The 16,070-nt window shown below is 43.5% G+C and overlaps 1 protein-coding gene across 2 annotated transcripts in view; it reads left to right on the top strand.

Annotated features, from left to right (window-relative positions):
• The window catches only part of galnt1 (UDP-N-acetyl-alpha-D-galactosamine:polypeptide N-acetylgalactosaminyltransferase 1), a 41,394-nt gene extending 27,116 nt beyond the window's left edge, over positions 1-14,278 (top strand). For both annotated transcript variants that reach the window (XM_070966347.1, XM_070966348.1), the window contains exons 5-14: positions 3,928-4,094; positions 4,881-5,008; positions 5,122-5,201; positions 5,587-5,757; positions 8,317-8,434; positions 8,776-8,956; positions 10,427-10,566; positions 10,776-10,874; positions 11,068-11,202; positions 11,993-14,278. In XM_070966347.1, the coding sequence (XP_070822448.1) occupies positions 3,928-4,094; positions 4,881-5,008; positions 5,122-5,201; positions 5,587-5,757; positions 8,317-8,434; positions 8,776-8,956; positions 10,427-10,566; positions 10,776-10,874; positions 11,068-11,202; positions 11,993-12,139 (1,366 nt within the window). In that variant the 3' untranslated portion in view covers positions 12,140-14,278. The remainder of the gene's footprint in view (positions 1-3,927; positions 4,095-4,880; positions 5,009-5,121; positions 5,202-5,586; positions 5,758-8,316; positions 8,435-8,775; positions 8,957-10,426; positions 10,567-10,775; positions 10,875-11,067; positions 11,203-11,992) is intronic.
• Positions 14,279-16,070: the final 1,792 nt, after the last annotated feature.

Here is a 16,070-nt window from a genome sequence, read left to right as displayed (position 1 = left end):
ATTATATTTTTAAGGATAATGATTAGAGAGTAGACACAGTTTTTGTTTGCCCCTTTTGTTTTGCATCAGTAATACTAAGGTGTTCAATTCACAAAGTGTTGCTTTAGTGTTGCTTTTGTTGTCTGTCAGTGCCAGTGGCTGCAGGTTTTTCAGTCTTTAGACAGGCAGGGAGATACAATTAGAACAACAGACAGGCATGCATCCGGACAGCCGTTTGGAAGATGTGTCAAGGTTAGTTCAAGCAGGTGGAAACCAGCTCGGCCTCCCATCCCCCTTCGCCCTTTACTGCGCTTCAGTAGAGGAACATGCATAGATCAGTAATGAAGGTTTTCAGAGAGACAGACAGAAAGACTGACTGACAGACACAAGACGGACAGGCAGGGGCACATGCACACTAGACGGGCAGGAAAGAAAGAAGACATTGATCCGTGAAATGGGTTTTAGTCTTTGAGCGAGAGTTGATTACTAGGTGTGTTTTCACTCAGCCTTCACTCTGTCTATCTGCTTTTCCAATTAGGAGATAAGACAGAGTCAATATCAAGCAAGGCAATGTGAGTGTGTGTGTGTGTGTGTGTGTGGGTAGGCAGGCAGGCATGCGTATGTTTGTATTTATTTATGTGTGTGTGTGTGTGTGTGTGTGTGTGTGTGTGTGCGCGGGCGCGTGCGCGCTAATCGGCAGGTTTAGGGAAACTGAATAAATTCAGCAGGTCACCATTAGCTGATATTTTGAAGCGGAAAGTCATTGTTGGTTTATTTTCCGTATTTTCTGCAATGCTGTCAAAATATATCAGGAGAGGACAGGTCATTCTGACAGTGAAGCCTATGCATGTGTGTGTATGTATGTGTGCATGTAGTTGGGTGGATCTACAGTATGCGACAACACTTTCCATGACCACACCTTTTAGAAAACTTGACATTTTCCTCTTTTTTTTAGATCCTGACTCCAACATTTTTATGAGAATGTGTATATAGGTGTGTGTGTGTGTGTGTGTGTGTGTGTGTGTGTGTGTGTGTGTGTGTGTGTGTGTGTGTGTGTGTGTTAGTTTAATGTTGCAAGACTGATGCTTTTTAATCAGAACCAGTCTGCCCGCCCATCCCAACTATCCCCACAATCCACTGGCTGGAGAAACAGCCTGTAACTCATTACCCTACTTTGCTGTTGCCAAATGTTGCTCCAGCACCCTGACTGTTTTCATACACAGGACTCACACAACCACTCCTCAGTTTTTGAAATCATGTGACACATAGACATGTGTTTGCGCTCGCGTGTCAACACACGTCGGTTTGGTGGACACACAGACGTCTTGTTTTCCCTCTGCTGCAAAGCGAGGATCATGTCTGAAAAGTGGAAAGTCTCCGTTATTCTGTGCATGAAGACAGAAATAATGAACTGACGTGTATAAGAGTTGAACGTCTCCAAGGGTGTCTCTGTTTTTACAGTGAATCATCTCATGTGCTCATCAACCTCCCTTCCTTGTATGAGTGTGAACATGCACACCACAGACTGAGAATCACTGTTTGTGTTATTTAGCGTGTTCCAGAGGCAGCTGCAGGATGGAATATATTCTTGACCTCCTCTCCTCTGTTGCTGTTGCATTCCTTCTGTCAGAATCAGCAGCAGAGAGAGGAAGCACAGGGGTGGAGGCGGGGTGTGGGGCGAGGAAGTTATGAAGATGGAGGAAGAGGGATCATATTCAATGTGGTTTTATTGTGAGAGCTGAATCTGTCAGAGGAAGGACGTCACAAGCTGGTTTCAGTTTTGTTGTCAGTAGATGACAGCGTGAGCGGCTCACTGAGCGTCTTTAGAGAAAAAACGCTTCAGAGAGCTTGCTTGCAGGCATCATGACAGGCTGTTTCTTGACCTACAGAAGTGTGCGTCTGCCTCCTATGACCCTTACTTTTACTTACTGCTGCTGAATTTGTTTTTTTAATTGGAGAAGAACATTTCACATTATTTTGGAATTAGATAAGTCCACATTTTCTGCCATCTGTTGTGCAAGTCAATCCATCTCTAATATGTGTATTGTTCCCAATGATTAGAGCACAGTTTCAAAGCTGTTTCCAAGAAATGTAATTGTTTTTTTTTTTTGTTTTGTTTTTTTTGTTGTTGTTGTTGTTGGTGAGATGATCATGAAAGACTTGTATGCCTTAGCAAAGGAGCCATGTACTGTCTTGTGACACTTGTGGTTATTTAGAGATGATTTTTAGACATAAATATTGTGGTGCATTGTGGGAACGTGTGCTGTTCTGTGCAGCATCCGCTATAGTCTGCATACTGTAACACTGAAATAAAAGTGCCTAAAATGTCATCAGTCACTCTTTTGTAGGAACCTGCAAACTGAGAGATTGCCTTTCTTTCCACTCCAAAACTGAATTCATTGGCTGGAGTCATAAAAGTGTTTACAAGTTGAGTGGCTGACATGGAAAATCTTCTGTTACAGTATATGATGTATTATAAAAAAAAATAACCCTAACCTAATTCACTTTAGAATAGGAATGCACACTAGACAACACAGTGACAGAACTTTGAAACAGCTGTAAAGGTTCACTGCGGTGCACTAGCTACGTCAAGAAAGTCTCAAGCTGATTTTCATACTAAAATCAAACAAACCTTCATCTGGCTGCTGGAAAGTGAACATCCGACTTTAAAACCATTAACTATTCTTTGGAAGGTGCTCTGGTGTAAACAAACTATGTACTTAATGTCCTAAGCAAAGCAAACCCACGTTCATTTAAACAGTTAGTAAAAAGTCTTGAAAGTTTGGAATATGCTCAGTTTTAACAATTATGTTTTCGAGATTAGGAATATGCTTGAATTTGAATATAGGCCTTGGATTTTCAACATAATATGGTGTGTGCTCTACACAGTCACTCATTTAACCCAGAAAGCTTTTATTTGAAATGAAACGATCCCATCGTCATATTTGTTTGTTGTGTCCTGGTGTTGAAATTGTCAAGCATTAAAAAATCATCATCAAAACGTCAAAAAGTTAATATGAACAGCTGGCAAAATAAACAAGGTGACAATTTAACTTGGTCTGTAAATGACATTTATTTGTAGTTGCATTTCAAGTAATAATTTAGATGTGATGATAATGGCTTTGAGAGTCTGGACATTTTTGGTTCAGGTACACTGAAAGTGCTTTAAAATTGCTTGAATTTTACTCTTAAAAAGCTGTACAAACCCTGAAGGAGCGTTTCTCAGGGAATATATAAATAAGCCTGTGACTGTCTTCACTGATATCAATCTCCACTCATGCCTTCGCTCCTCTGTGTCTCAATAAGAGAGTTTGATGTGTGTGCTCTACACTGCTATGATAATGACTCACACTCTAATTAGCATCACTAATCAACTGTCATCATGCTGACCCACTATTTCTGTGTCTGTCTTCCTCCGTCTAAATTTGGGAATATGCGCTTGGTTGCTCGCTTATTATTCACCCTCAGTTTTCTTTGTTTGAAGTCGATAAAAATATGATAAATGAAGATCTGATTAATGCAGCGACTCCATGACTGACTAATGCACTTTAGTTGATGTTTAAGTCCCAGCTTTTCCCTCTTGTTCATCTCTCTCTTGTGTGGACTCACTTCAGCTGCATCTCTCTCTCTCTCTGTAGCAGTCTCTTACAATCAGACAGAGGCTGGATTGTGATGTCTCTACTAGAGTGTGTTTCTCTCCTCTCGCTCTGTCTCTGTCAGTTCAGTTTTGTCTCTGTTCAAAGCTTACAACTTCACTTATCGCACATGTGGTTGTCTTTCTGTGATCATGTCTGCGTTGGAGTCTAATGCAATTCACACACTTCCGCTTGTCGTGCCGTGTCATTGTGACAGTTTGTTGTCTCTTCAGCATTGGAATGATCTGAGATTTGCTTTGTATCCTTTTGCATAGTTGTATTCAACATTTTCTCACATTTTTCTCTTTTGAAGGTGCAAGAACAAGTTATACCCAGATAATCTGCCTCGCACCAGTGTTGTGATTGTGTTTCACAATGAGGCGTGGAGCACACTGCTGCGAACCGTCCACTCCGTCATCGACCGCTCTCCACACACACTGCTGGAGGAGATTGTCCTGGTGGATGATGCCAGCGAGCGAGGTACCCCACGCATACGCACACACACACACACACACACACTGCAGATAATTCCTTCAGTGCTTGTGCCTCTTGTTTGAGGCTTAGCCTATTTTTTTTAGAGCTACTGTATGATTTTACCGGGTTTGTGTGAGTATGTGTGAGTGTGTCTGTGCTGATGCCCAACAGCCAGTCAGCATATATGGGCTGTGTGTGTCTGTGTGTGTGTGTGTGTGTTTATTTCTGTGTGTGTGTGCGCCACTCCACCCTGTGCAATGCTGCTAATCCCTGTTTGGGGGAGATTAGGTCTTTAATTCACCAGCCGCAGGGATTACACTCTGTTATTACCCTCAATCCCCCCCAGCCGCCACCACACAGCACCATTTCACCCTATAGGACCTCAGGTTGGATGGTGCCAGTCAGAGGGTGTGTGTTTGTGTGTGTTTGGGGTGAATGCAGGGAGGGGAGCTGTCTGCAGGTAGACAGGATGCCAGCAGACATGCTAAAGCACATCCACACAAGCAAAAAACACAGGCACACACAACCTTTTGATCTCTGTCTCTACGAAAGGAGTGGTTTGGAGGAGTCGCATGTAGTCCAGTTTCTGTTGTGTGTGTGTGTGTGTGTGTGTGTGTGTGTGTGTGTGTGTGTGTGTGTGTGTGTGTGTGTGTGTGTGTGTGTGTGTGTGTGTGTGTGTGTGTGTGTGTGTGTGTGTGTGTGTGTGTGTGTGTGTGCGTGTGTATTTGTCTTGTGTGATAGCTTGCATGTGTTAATTTGATTCTTTTTTATCTTTTTACTTGTATGTTTAAGATTTCCTAAAGCGACCGTTGGAGCAGTATGTCAGAAGGCTGGAAGTTCCTGTCAGAGTGGTGAGGATGGAACAGCGCTCTGGACTCATCCGCGCTCGGCTCAAGGGAGCGTCCCTCTCCACTGGCCAGGTGTGTGTGTGTGTGTGCGCGCGCACATGTGTGACACCCGCTGCCCAGTGACCTGCTCTCTGTATGGTGTGTGCACTGTGGGGTTATCTAATGTTTTCTCTCCATCTTTCTAGGTCATAACCTTTCTGGATGCTCATTGTGAATGCACAACAGGGTGGCTAGAGCCTCTGCTTGCCCGCATCAAGCAAGACAAGTAAGACACAAACACGCGCACACAAAAGACACACACAACAATGGCAGCATAAGCGTAAGAAAATCAATAAACTATTCCTGAGCCTGAGCCTTGCCCTTGTGTTTATTTGATGCTTAATTACTCTTTCTCTGTTAACTGCTCTCCCGCAAGCAGGCACTCACATATACAAACCAACACACACACACATTGGGTTTAAGAAGGTGCGATGAGTGATGGCTGATAGGAAGTCACAGCATGGTCCATTGTTTTAATGCTTTTGGTTCTGGTGGTGGCACACCTTGCAAATGAGCACTTAGTCGTGATTGATGACCACCCGAGTTTATGAGCAGCAGGCTGATGAATGTCTGTGTGTGTGCTGATGCGTTGCCGTTTCTGTTTGCTGTAGGAGAACGGTGGTGTGCCCCATCATCGACGTTATCAGCGATGATACGTTCGAATACATGGCAGGATCCGACATGACATACGGGGGCTTCAACTGGAAGCTCAACTTCCGCTGGTACCCCGTGCCCCAGAGAGAGATGGACCGCCGCAAAGGAGACCGCACACTGCCTGTCAGGTGGGTAATATAGTGGGATGAACCTTCAAATCGGAGAGGTTTCACTTGCCTTTCTGAAGTGTCTTTCATCTAGTTGTTTAATCCCCACCAGCTGCGGGGCTGCTGTTGTGCAGCTGACCCTGACCTCTCTGTTGAGTGAAGTGAAAACAGATATTGCCTACAGGGGCATAATTGAATCATTAGTAAAATACCACATGAATCATACACACTAGCTCAGTCAGCTGTTTAAAATAGCTCATATCCTGTGAGCTTTAGCATCACTGATAGGCATTCACAATTGATGTGCATAGAGTAATCGCACTTCACCATTTAATTTACCACAGTTAATAATCATAAAATGTTCCGCGGGCAGAAGTACTGCAAGAATAGATTGAACTTTCCTCTGTAGCTGAAGTCAAGATGTTTATGTAAGATTCTGTGTAATTTTGCCTTGTATCATTTCTCATGGCCCAGCCCTTGAAGCTAAAATCAAGAGCTTATTTCTGCCTGTCTATCATCATCTTCTTCCTGCTCTTGTTTCTGAGCATGCTTGACGCCATTATTCAAGGTCACACACATAATATATCTTATGTAACACTCTCTGCCCCTGTTTTCGGTTGTTTTTCACAGCTCTGCGTGACAAAATGTTCCTAAGGGTGTCTAAGTGGCCTAAAAAACAAAAATGGGTTGTAGTGTCAGGGAAAGAAATTAATAAGTACTTTACACTAATGACATGATTTACATAAACCCTGTCCTGTCACAAAGTAGTTCTCCATTATTGAGAAGACTTGAAAGCTTTTGCACATAAACAAGTTTTCAAAATGAAGCTCATGTATTAAGTGGGAAATGAACAGACACACACACACACACACACACACACACACACACACACACACAGAGTAACACTGATTTCAACTTCTCACAGGGGCATTTGGTGTTAAATGGCTGCTAATATGACTACATTGGGAATTCTTCTTCATTAGCTAATGCATGGCAAGCTATAGGCCTGTTGATGGGACGCTCTAAGGAGCCTCCTGGGTTCTCACGGTTGTTGAAAACCTGGAAACATCATGGCTGTAGAATTTTGTTGTGTGTAATGAAATTGTTGCAGTAATCTTCAGCGGATAAGCTTCCACGTTACGTAACATAACAGCAAATATATGTTCTGTAGCCAAGGACATGACGTAGCTCAAACATGTGTCGATGCGTGACAGCATTTTCTTTACCGTCATGTTCCAGCTCTTCCTCCATGTATGCTCGATAACTAAAACAGTGTTTGAGTAGAGTTTGAATCTGATATGTTTGAATGATAGCAGACAAGTGTACTTTTAAAATTTCGTGGCTCTCTGATGAGAGAAACAAACCAACTATTGAAAAAGGTTACTGTTTAATTTGCATACAATAATCAACATTTGGAGAAAGTTTACCATTCTTTATAGTACATGAACTGCAAATTTAATTGTTTTTTTAAAGTGTCATGCAATAGTTTTGAAATGTTGTGCATGGAGATGTGTGGGAACCCCGTAGAGTGACAGTACGGGAGGAAACCTCAACAGCTGAACTGGTTGTTACGGGCACGGCTACCTTGTAATTTACAGTACTGTTCGAAAATCTGAGGTCACTTGGAAAGTTTCTCTTTACAGCTATTGGACTGACAAAAATACAAGTTATCCAAGGTTATGAAAAAATCCTCTGTACATATCAGATGCCCTCGTGTCAGTTAGATGCTGTAAATCCTCAAGACAAAAGCTGAGAGAATTTACAGCAGGATCACCTGGAAAAAATATGTGACAGAAATACTAAAGTACAAAATACTGAGCGTTTTTTGTTGCCTTTTATTTCAGCAGTATGCTTGTTTATTTCAAACCACAGTGTTGTTTAGGAAATAGACACTCTGTATACATCTTTGTAAGTGATACACACTCACTGTTTAGATAAATATATCTTTAATTAGAAATAGCTTTGAGCTGCAGTGTGCATCTGAAGGATTCCCTCAAATTAGTTCGTCTTTTCTTTGACTGTGATGTGTCTTAAAAAAACAGCGATTTTAGAGAGTTTACAGTAAAAAGGAAAGCACACATAATTCACCACTTTGTTTTAAATCTCCAGTTATTATCTGTGATTGTTAAACAACAGCTGCGTACTGTTTGGAAAGCTAGTGTTTGTGTTATTATTTCCCACTCTCAGCCGTTACCCCGTGTGCTCTCAGGATGCTTCATCTGTGTTTGTACATTTGTACGCGAGGCATTGTGCGCTGGTAAGTCAACTTGGATGTTAAATGAAAGCAAAAACAGGCAGTAAGGAAAAAATGCCTGATGTATGAAGGAGGAAACCATTCTATGAGGGGGAGAAGAGCTTTAGGCCATTAAACGCTGACAGAACCAGCAGAGAAGTGAGCAGAAAAACACAGAACGAAAAACAGGAAAACTACGAAGACCAGGGGGTGAGAGTCGGGAAATCTGAAACTGTGGGATGTGATCTGTAGATACTGTGTGACCTTTCAAAAGCCTGCCATCAGTGAATTAAGTGGAACTTACTCACCTTGCTCTTAATTTATCCCCCTCTCCTGTCTCTCTCCAGGACTCCCACCATGGCAGGCGGCTTGTTCTCCATAGACCGAGATTATTTCCAGGAGATCGGCACGTATGACGCAGGCATGGACATCTGGGGAGGAGAGAACCTGGAAATCTCTTTCAGAGTGAGTGAGCACGCCCACGGCCAATTGACATGACTGTGTTCTTCCATGCACTGGCAGTCATTCAGGAGTGTCTGCTCGGGGTCAGAAGCACACACACACGCACTTTACACTTGTGAGTTTGACTTCTCTGACTAAACTGTTGACTTGACTAACACTTTGTCAGGCGTCATTCAGACTGGCATTCAATCAAACTTTATTCATAGTCACAACACAGACAGGACCAATCTGCGTCATCCATCCCTCTGCAGAGTTCTCCGGTCAGCCTTCCCTCATTTAAGGATCATTACATTATGCGTATTCTACACAGCTTTCTTTATGTCTGTGTTCTTTGCGTTTCGCAGATTTGGCAGTGTGGTGGGACTCTAGAGATTGTCACGTGCTCTCATGTGGGCCACGTGTTCAGAAAGGCTACACCCTACACATTTCCCGGAGGGACGGGACAGATCATCAACAAAAACAACCGACGCCTGGCAGAAGTCTGGATGGATGAATTTAAAAACTTCTTCTATATCATCTCTCCCGGTAAGATGGCTTGCGTGTGCGTGTGTGTGCGGTGTGTGTGCCTATAGAAGTATGCATGTATGTGCCTGTGTGTGGAGGTTAGTCTGTGTGGCAGTTGTGATCTGTCCATTAAACCAGTGACAGTGTGATATTGCAGTGGTGACCCAACAGTGCGGGACAGGGGGCGGTGAGTAATTTCACGCTGCTAAGCATCTATTGACTCACACACACACACACACACACACACACACACACACACACACACAAGCTGGTAAAGGAGAGAACCTAAAGTAAAGCTAGAGTCCTTAAATAGAGAATATTTTTAGATGTCAAGCAGCTCCGTGAAGTGGCTTGGAACTCACTCACGAACTCCGACTTTCACTTTTCTTTAGCAGGCTGCAGTTTTTCCACAAGGGGAGCTCTTCTGCTTCCATCAGACCAGTTTTAAACATGCTAAATAGGCAAGACCTACAAGAAATGAAAGTAACAGCAAATAACTTGCAGATATGGACATATTGGTGTCGCCACCTACAGGCCAAAAGAGTAACAGCTGCTGCGTGCAGTGACTTTAAGTTACAGCGTGCAGCCTGATGGTCAGACTGAACTGCCACGGCGTTATTAGTGTGCCATTGTTTTCTGGCTGGCTATTTGTAGTGCGCGATGGATATTATTTTGTCAGTAGGAGTGATTTGTCCATCCTCTCTAAGTCATTTTCAGTTGAGACAGAAGACATTTGTGGTGACAGTTGCTTGGAGCAGTGGATGTAACCTTTCAAGGAAATAGGCTGGTTTAAGGATTATTCATGTGAGTCGACTCAAAATAAAATCTATAGCTTCTCACCTTTTCTTTGGGCATTTTCCTGTTGCTATGTCTTCTGGTTATAGCACAAGGAGATCTGGTCCCCATTCTTAATGTTGCCCACAAAGCTCTGATTGGCTGCATCCTATAAAAAATGGAGCATTGCATTCATTGCGCTCATCAGTGGAGGAGTAGAGGGCAGACACTCCAGCGTGGGCAAACCGACACACACGCTTTCACACGAGCGTTAAGCGCAAACACATGCATCGTTACTGACAACGTAGAATTTGATCATCCTGGATGTCCTGACTGAAATGTGTGTATGGACTTTTTTCCCCTGAAACTACGGCTTTTTGTGGAAACTGCAGCTGCTAACCTCTGCAAAGCTCTACCTTCTCTAGAGCTTTGATATTCCACAAATATATTTGAGTTGAAGAGTCACACAGTGTCAGGCCTTCTCAGGATCTCGACCATCAGGCAAGTGACCTCTGAATTTCAATGATATTGGGTCAGAGTCGGCTGCTTCAAAACCAATCTGTGGCCTCATTCTGCTTTACCAATGACACACTTTAAATAATGCGTATGTGGAAAAATGAGTTGAACAGCAAACACTGACTGTATGAGTGTGTGTGTGTGTGTGTGTGTGTGTGTGTGTGTGTGTGTGTGTGTGTGTGTGTGTGTGTGTGTGTCCAGGTGTGACCAAAGTGGACTATGGTGACATCACGTCTCGCACAGCTCTGAGACAAAAGCTTCAATGTAAACCCTTCAGTTGGTACTTGGAGAACGTCTATCCTGACTCCCAGATCCCCAGACACTATTACTCCCTGGGAGAGGTATGCTCACACACACACACTCACACACACACACACGCTATCTGACTCAAAACATGTCAGAAACACAGACACATCTGTGATTCGCTACCTTTTGGCTGAAATCCAAACAGACAAACTGTGTCTTGAAACTTGTTTGAATCAAAGGGTGTGGTTCTGTGTTCAGGTAGTGCCGTTGCTTAATCTGATTTGTGTGGGTGCATTCTGCTCAGATCCGTAATGTGGAGACCAACCAGTGCCTGGACAACATGGCCCGCAAGGAGAATGAGAAAGTCGGCATTTTCAACTGCCACGGCATGGGAGGCAACCAGGTATCCTCAGACCGATACAGACGAATAAAACAACCTAAAGAAACGAACGTTGGCACAAAATGAGAAAAAGTGTAATCACAGTGATGTTAGAGTAATTCCTGGCAGCAGTTATGAGATAGAGAAGTGCAGGTAAGAACGTTTAGGAGGAGAAAGTTTTGTTTTAAAGCGTGAAATCTGTTTGTGTGACTTGCAGGTTTTCTCCTACACGGCCAATAAGGAGATCAGGACCGACGACTTGTGTCTAGACGTGTCCAAGTTAAACGGACCCGTCATGATGCTCAAGTGCCATCACCTCAAAGGCAACCAGCTCTGGGAGTACGACCCTGTGGTAAGTGGAGGGATTGGTGAAAGTGTACATGATATGGTGTGTGAGCAGATGATAAATGCACACATTCACCGGTGGAGTAGACATACTCAGACTAACAGAGGCTTCTCGGGACGGTCAATTTACACCAGAGACGTCTGGAAAGCTGTGTATTTCAGAGGATCGTCATTTTTACACTGACAAAATAAAATCAATAGCGAAGACAAAATCCAAAAAGCAAACTACAAGCAACTCAAAGAGAAAAGTTTTCATCAGTTTTAATCAACATATATCCAAATTTGTCACAAGGAGCTGATTGAAACCAATTTTCCCTTCATTTTAATAATATAAGAGGAAAAAGAAGAGGAAAATTGGGGGAAACAACACAAAGGAGTTGCACATAAAGAAGCAAAGAAAACATAAGTTTAGATAAGGTAAACATTTTACTTTCTAAACTGAAAACAATAAACCCAGCAGATTCCCGCTCTGCATACGTCATGACAGCACATACATACGAGCAGCTGTCATTTGAGTTTGTGGGATATTTATTGTCTTCAGCTTCAGGGTGATATATCCTAGTTGACACATTACCCAACCCAACCACAGCATGCCTCGAACTGAGAGCTACGCCAAAACTAAACTGAGCCTCAAAATTACATTTTGAGAAAAATCTTGATGTATAAATGAGAGGAAACCTGTCTTCAGATATTCTGTTTAAATAGATATTTATGTACAAGCCCTTTGTGAATTCCAATGATCCAGTCAAAACCCCCCTCACACACACTCACACACTCTGTGTTTCCCTGCCATGCAGAAGCTGACCCTGATCCATGTCAACAGCAACCAGTGTCTGGACAAGGCCAGCGAGGAGGACAGCCAGGTGCCCAGCGTCAGAGACTGCACACACACACGCTCCCAACAGTGGCTACTCCGCAACGTCACACTACCAGAGGTCTTCTGACCACACTCCGCACATTCGCAAACACACACACCCACACACACAGCGGCCCAGAGTAAGTAATCGGGGGAACGGACAGTGTTGATTAAAATTGGGCACAAGGGAAGGAAGGACTTCCCATGATGGGATTCGAGACAAGAGGAGGACGAATTGGATGGTACTACCTCTGCCAGAGATCAGAGGGAGGAGTGTGTTTGACCCTCCTCAGAGCGGGACGCGAGGAAAGACTCCCCGCAGGAGACGATGGCTGTTGTTTTCCATTCATTTTTGTTGTTTTTAAAGAGATTTTAACCACGCGGTGACTCGCTCCTGGCCGTGGATTTGAGACTGACTGGTGGAGTCGAGGTTCTGCACTCACAGCTTCCCTGGACAAAGCAGTCCACCCAACTCATCATTTAACGTTTACTGACTGCCTCTTTTGAGCGAGCGTGTGCACTCATTTGTGTGTGTGTGTGTGTGTGTGTGTGTGTGTGAAGGGATGTGTGTATTCTGAGATGAATGTATGCTTTGAGAAGGTGACTGAGTTCCTTGTTAATTCCTTTGCTTTTTTTAATTTAATTTTTTAATGGATTTTGGAAATGAACTCTGGTGAACTCCTATGAAGATGGGTGCACTTGTGTGTGTGTGGTGTGTGAGACTGTCATGTATGAGTGACAGAGCCCCTCCTACAGTCTCGCAGCAGTGTGTGTCTCCCTCTGGTGTTGATCCTCGACATTTCATCCTCCAGACCGAAGCCTCCCCGCTGAGGAATTTCCACAGAACTGCACATAAGAAACCAAGAGGACCGAACACGAGGACCCAACGTCTGCTACCGGCAGAGATCTAGAGATAGAGAAATATGATGTTTGTGATATCTTGAGATTTGTATGTCCAGTTTTTACATGGTTTTGTCTGTTTCTACAGTCCTGTGAGAGTGCCACAGAGCAGTAACCCTAGTCAGTCTGTCCGTCTCTGTCGTCTTTAAAGTTGTTTAACATAGAGCTAACACACACACACACTGAGGACTCTGCATATGTAACTGATGTTCACTGCCTAATGTAGTGTTAAACCATAGGGAACTCTCCCATAAGGCACTACATAGTCACACACACACACATCCTGTATACACATAGGAAACAGGCTCCACTTGCCTGATACTTTAATCCATTTTGTCATATCTTCTTCTCAATGACCTCTTAAACAAATACACTCCAAGGGCTTCTTTCCTCCAGTGGAGTGTGTGGATGGCTGCGTCGGTGTGGGTGTGAGCTCGTCTTCAGTACTAATCCCGGTCCCTCAGCTCCCCGTTCACCAGAACAAACAGCTCTCAGATTCCCTCGCTGTTGGACAACCAGAGCCTGTAGCGTAGACTGACGGCAGATCAGCGCATCCCTGCGTCCCTTGTACAAAAGAGCAAAACGCTGCTTTTATTTTCTAAACAGAGCCGAGTCTCCGCACTCCCCCGAGGACGTATATCTACAGTAGGAAAGGAAGCCTGGAAGGCGCCTGTTAGAATATCAAAGACACGTCACGGAGGTGTGTCAGGAGACTTAATCAGGGACAGAATAATAATTGTAGAGAGCTGACAGGAGTGAAGAGTTGAACAGTGGATCACAGCAGGAGCAGGCATATCTTAATCCATAGCTACATATCTCACTTAGCGAGCTCACCTGCAGTATTTCACTGTTCATATCTCTGTGAGCCAGACAGCTGAACAGCTGCATCAGTGTGTCATTCTCATTTCAACCATCACGCTCTTTGTTCTTTTGTTTGTTTGTTTTTTTAATCACTCCTGCTGCTGCAAGCCAGAGGAGGAGAGGTGGTTTCATAAAGGTTTTAACCATTTCAGCCTCCTCCAGTGGAGGAGGGGTTTACACATAGGAACACGTCACAGGTTTATCTTTGTTGCGGACATGGTAGCGAGAGGCGGCCGTCGACTGATTTCATGTCTGAGCGAGTGACTGGTGAAGATGTGAATGTTTTCAGACTTTTTTTGTTTTTGTTTTTGTTTTGATCGTGAGACAGAGGGAGGGTAACGATTGTTCTGACTTTTGGAGGGTGGGGGTTTGAAGTTAACCGACATGTCCAGGCTTCCACACTGAGCTGATCCAAATGTAGAAAATAAAGGCGAAAAAGTTTACAGAACAAAACGAGGAAAATGTTGATTTCTGCCTCTTTTTGTCTGCACACGCACACACTCAGAAACACACTTTGTCTCCAGTCAGAAACAAGAACAGCTCACAAAAATGTGATTTTAGCTTGATTAACTATACTGAATGTTTGAGTCCAGAGTTACGTACAGCATATCCGCCAATACTCTTTGTCCAGAAACAAATAAGGATTGTTATGCTCACTCAACTCTTTCCTGGAGTCAGGCTCAGAAATACTTTAGAGTAATTCTGTTTTTGACAGAAAGAGGAAGAGTTGGGTCCCGTGGTAATCACACGGCCATGGGGTGCGGATTGTGACTGGTGAGGCGCCCATGGGTGACAGAAGATCATCATCTCTCTTATCTCCCACTGTGAGCAGCGCAGTGCTGGAGAGGAAGTGAGTCTGGGCAGCTTCAAGATAAGTCCTGTGGGGAAATGAGATTCTTCTGTCTTTTTAATAAACATGACAGAGCAGTGAAGGTAACAGAGTCGGGCAGCAAACTCACTGCGTGTTTTGTGGAGAGTGGATTATTCAAGCTCTTTGACTCCACATGTTGAATTATTCATTTGTCTGGATTAGACCCACCGAGAGCCATCAGGAAGACGTATTAGACAGCAGTGTTTTGCGCACACATCTTAAATAAAGATGCTGATTCTCTGGTTTGTTTTCTGAAAGCATCTCCTGTGTGGTAAATGAGATGAAATGGATGTTTTCATACTGCTGCAGCTTCTCGTTACAGATTCATTCCAGCTCTCTAACGAGCGCCGCTCTCACGTATTCAGTGGTCAGTCAGGCCGGAGGAGTCTGATGTCTAGAAGTCGCTCTGCAGAGTGCTTTCCTCCTCCATGAAGATTGACCTGTAGATCCCAGAGGAGTCTTCCTCCAGGAGACACCTCCCTTTGTGTGAACGACGCCAGTGATTCTGCCGTTAAGGAGATTTAGAGCTCCGGAAGACTCCGCTCTGGTTTATGTGCTGCAGACTTCAGAAGAACCATGTGGAGTCTTTGATGTGAAGAAAAGGATCAAAGCTGAATCAGGCTGAAGCCCGGAGGGAAAGTCCCCGAAAAGACGGAATATCGAAGCGTGTTCAGAGGAGCAGAGTGAATTTCTCCTCTTAAAGTGTGACCATCTAATTTAGGGGGTTTGTTGTTTTATTGATCCTTGTTTGTGTCATTACAGGAGGAATTTATTGCTTTGACGGAACTGATTTCATTTTTACCTGTTCAGAAAGAGGTTTCATCATGTTTGACCAGGTTTTATAAGCCACGGTTTAAACTGATGAAGCCTGAACCTGAAAGCCAGCAGCAGCATCCACATGGAGCTTCAACAGAGGTTAATAAGATGCATTGTTTTCTGGTCTCTTTCTTCTTTCTTGGCATGAATTGAATAACGTCTCCGGCCTTTTTAACGCTAAAACCTCCTTTGCATTCTTTTCTTCTTTTACAGATTATCAGTGTGTGAATTGACCTGGAAGGCAGCAGATTAATTCAGCATCAGCTGTCAGGTAGGAAGATCATCTGGACTTCCAGCTTTCAGAATAAATACCTAGTGTCGCTCATCGTCCCCTCAGGATATTTTCACCTGTTCTCAAAACACTTCAAAGTGCTGTGTCATGCAGCAAAATTAGTACTTTCTACAGTCCAACATGAAATAGCCTACATTTTCTATATGGATCAAAAAGACCTTTTAAGGACTTTATACCTAAATTATAATTTATTTACAACAAATGACTCTAATTCCTGTAGAAAAATGATAAAATCTGTCTTGAGCTTGAGAGTACTTCCATGCATATTTAACAACTTTC

Source organism: Chaetodon trifascialis, chromosome 7, assembly GCF_039877785.1.
Source record: "Chaetodon trifascialis isolate fChaTrf1 chromosome 7, fChaTrf1.hap1, whole genome shotgun sequence".
In the NCBI taxonomy this organism is placed as follows: domain Eukaryota; kingdom Metazoa; phylum Chordata; class Actinopteri; order Chaetodontiformes; family Chaetodontidae; genus Chaetodon; species Chaetodon trifascialis.
The sequence above is the reverse complement of the archived record's forward strand: the minus strand, read 5'-3'. Positions and strand labels throughout refer to the sequence as shown.